This window comes from Rhododendron vialii, chromosome 1a (assembly GCF_030253575.1).
Source record: "Rhododendron vialii isolate Sample 1 chromosome 1a, ASM3025357v1".
In the NCBI taxonomy this organism is placed as follows: domain Eukaryota; kingdom Viridiplantae; phylum Streptophyta; class Magnoliopsida; order Ericales; family Ericaceae; genus Rhododendron; species Rhododendron vialii.
This window is the reverse complement of record NC_080557.1, coordinates 31810970-31813721: the sequence shown is the minus strand read 5'-3', so window position 1 is coordinate 31813721 and position 2752 is coordinate 31810970. Positions and strand designations below refer to the sequence as shown.

Below are 2752 nucleotides of genomic sequence, written 5' to 3'. Positions count from 1 at the left end.
GCATCGAGGTCGATCCTTTAAAGATCAAGGCTATTCTGGAAATGGAGCCGCCACGATCTGAGAAGGATGTAAGAAGTTTTCTTGGCAAAGTGCAATTCATTAGCCGATTTATCGCTAAGTTGACTTCGACCTGTGAGCCAATATTTCGCTTGCTTAAGAAAGGTGTGCCATTTAAATGGGATGACAAGTGCCAGAAAGCTTTTGAAGCAATCTGAACTTATCTGCAGAATCCACCTGTACTAACACCGCCCGTATCAGGAACACCTTTGATCATTACTTTCCCGTCACTCCATTCGCGATGGGGTGTATGTTGGCATAGGAAAGAGACGATGGGGTTCAAAGGGCTGTTTATTATCTAAGCAAAAAGATGGTTGGATGCGAGGAGCACTACACTCCATTGGAAAAGATATGCTGGGCATTTGTTTGGGCTTCCAATAAACTAAGACATTACATGCTGGCATACCCGATAAGGCTGATCTCTCGAATGGACCCTTTAAAGTACCTATTTGAGAAACCAACTCTCACTGGAAAACTGGCACCATGGCTACTCATGTTAGCCGAGTTCGAGCTCAAATATGTCACCAGGAAGTCAGTAAAGGGAAGGGTCGTCGCAGAGTTCTTGGCTGACCACCCTGTCGAAGGAGGTAAGGACGCTGAATTCAAGTATCCTGACGAAGATCTGATGACCATAACCGAGGGCATTTGGAAATTACACTTCGATGGAGCCGCAAATCAGAAAGGGTTTGGAATTGGTGTGTTGTTAATTTCACCGAATGGATCCCACATTCCGCTTGCGTTCAAGCTAAACTTCAAAGTCACCAAGAATCAGGCAAAATACAAGGCTTGCATTGTAGGCATGGAAGCAGCCATCGAAATTGGTGTGGAGAAATTAGAAGTGGTTGGGGATTCCAACCTGGTTGTGTCTCAGGCCAACGGTGACTAAAAAGTCAAGGAAGAAAAGCTAAAATCATACCACCAAGATCTTAAGGATCTCATCCCTCATTTCAACAAGGTGACTTTTACTCATGTACTGAGGCTTAAGAATCAATTTGCAGATGCTCTAGCAACATTGGCATCCATGATCAAAATTCCTATTGGTGTAAAACTAAGGCCCATTGTGATTGAGCAAAGAGATTCGCCAGTGTACCAGCATGCCATGGTTATGATGAACCTGACGATGGTCTCCCCTGATATCATGACATTTGGAGATTTGTAGAAAGACGAGAATATCCTACTAAAGCAAGTAAGAAAGATTAGATTACTCTCCAAAGGCTGGCAGCCCAGTACATCATCTGCAGATGGAATCTATATTGAAGATCACACTTTGGAGTGCATAAGTTATGTATCCATGGTGAGGAAGCCAAAAGGGTAATGGAGGAGATTCATGAGGGAGTATGTGGTCCACATACGAACGACATGATGCTTGCTAAGAAGATTCTAAGACTAGGATACTTCTGGTCCACCTTGGAAACAGAATGCATAGAGTATGTGCGACGATGTCACAAGTGCCAAATTCATGCCACCCTCATACATGTCCCACCATCAGAACTATATCAGATGACTTCTCCTTGGCCTTTCTTAGTATGGGGAATCGATGTTATTGGAAGAATCACGTCGGTGGCATCCAATGGTCACATGTTTATCCTAGTTGCCATCGATTATTTCACCAAGTGGGTAGAAGTTGCTTCCTACGCCATTTTATCAAACAGAATATCATTTACCGGTATGGAGTTCCTCAGGCATTTGTATCGGACAATGGGGTTCACTTTAAAGGCCAAGCCAGGGAAGTTTTGGAAGAGTTTCAGATCCAAGTCCACAAGTCCACAACTTACCGGCCGCAAACCAATGGTGTCGTGGAAGCAGCAAACAAAACAATCAAGAAAATTATGGAAAAGACCACTCAATCTGCAAGGAATTGGCATGAGCAGCTACCGCTAGCCATATGGGGATATCGGACGTCTGTGCGTACACCAACAGGACCCACCCCTTATTCTTTGGTTTACGGTATGGAGGCTGTGCTCCCCATTGAGTTGGAGGTTCCGTCTCTTTGGACCATGGTTGAATGTGAGGTGCAAGAGGCAGAATGACTAAGCAATAGATTCGAGAAGCTCATGTTCTTTGACGAACGAAGGCTAAGAGCCCTTTACCACATTCAAGGGAACGAATGGAGGATTACGCGTGCATTCAACAAGAAGGTGAAACCAAAGGACTTAGCAGAAGGTGACATTGTTCTGAAGGAAATCTGGGCACCAGTTTTTGATCCACGAGGAAAGTTTCGATTGAAGTGGTCAGGACAATATATTATTAAGACCATCTTGTTCGAAGGAGCTTTGCAGCTTATTGATTTGGATGGAAATGAGTTCTCAATCCTGGTCAACTTGGATCAGCTCAAGCGTTATTCCCCCTGAGAGAGGCTCACTAGACTGAAAATCGCAAGTGCAGGCAGTTCCAGGCAAAAGTTAGAGCAAAAGCTTTCTAGGTTGAAAATCAGCAAGGGTAACTTAGGCAAAAGCTAAGGCGTATGATAAAAGAGCTCGCTAGATCAAAAACCCAAAAGGACGGTACTAGGCAAAATTTAGAGCGCAAAAGGAGAGTGTTAAAACTAGAGCAAACCTTACCCTGAACTACGTCATGACCTGATTCCTTTGCAAAAAGGATATGTAGGCAGCCTTGCTTTGAGGCTCAGTCACAATCCAACAAAATTAAAATCCAAGTTGCAAGAACTCATAGCACGAAATCAAGAAGGGGGAAA

General features: G+C 44.0%; 1 protein-coding gene across 1 annotated transcript; it reads left to right on the top strand.

The window, feature by feature from the left end:
- Positions 1–367: 367 nt before the first annotated feature.
- LOC131330724 (uncharacterized) lies at positions 368–1216 on the top strand. Its single transcript, XM_058364405.1, has 2 exons — positions 368–935; positions 1056–1216. The coding sequence occupies exons 1-2, from the start codon at positions 368–370 to the stop codon at positions 1214–1216; spliced, it is 729 nt and encodes a 242-aa protein (XP_058220388.1).
- The last annotated feature ends 1536 nt before the right edge of the window (positions 1217–2752 follow it).

Coding starts and splice junctions, on each gene's coding strand:
- LOC131330724 (XM_058364405.1), top strand. CDS start 368: ATGGTTGGATGCGAGGAGCACTACACTCCATTGGAAAAGATATGCTGG. Junction 936..1,055: donor GGTTGTGTCTCAGGCCAACG/GTGACTAAAAAG, acceptor ATCAATTTGCAG/ATGCTCTAGCAACATTGGCA.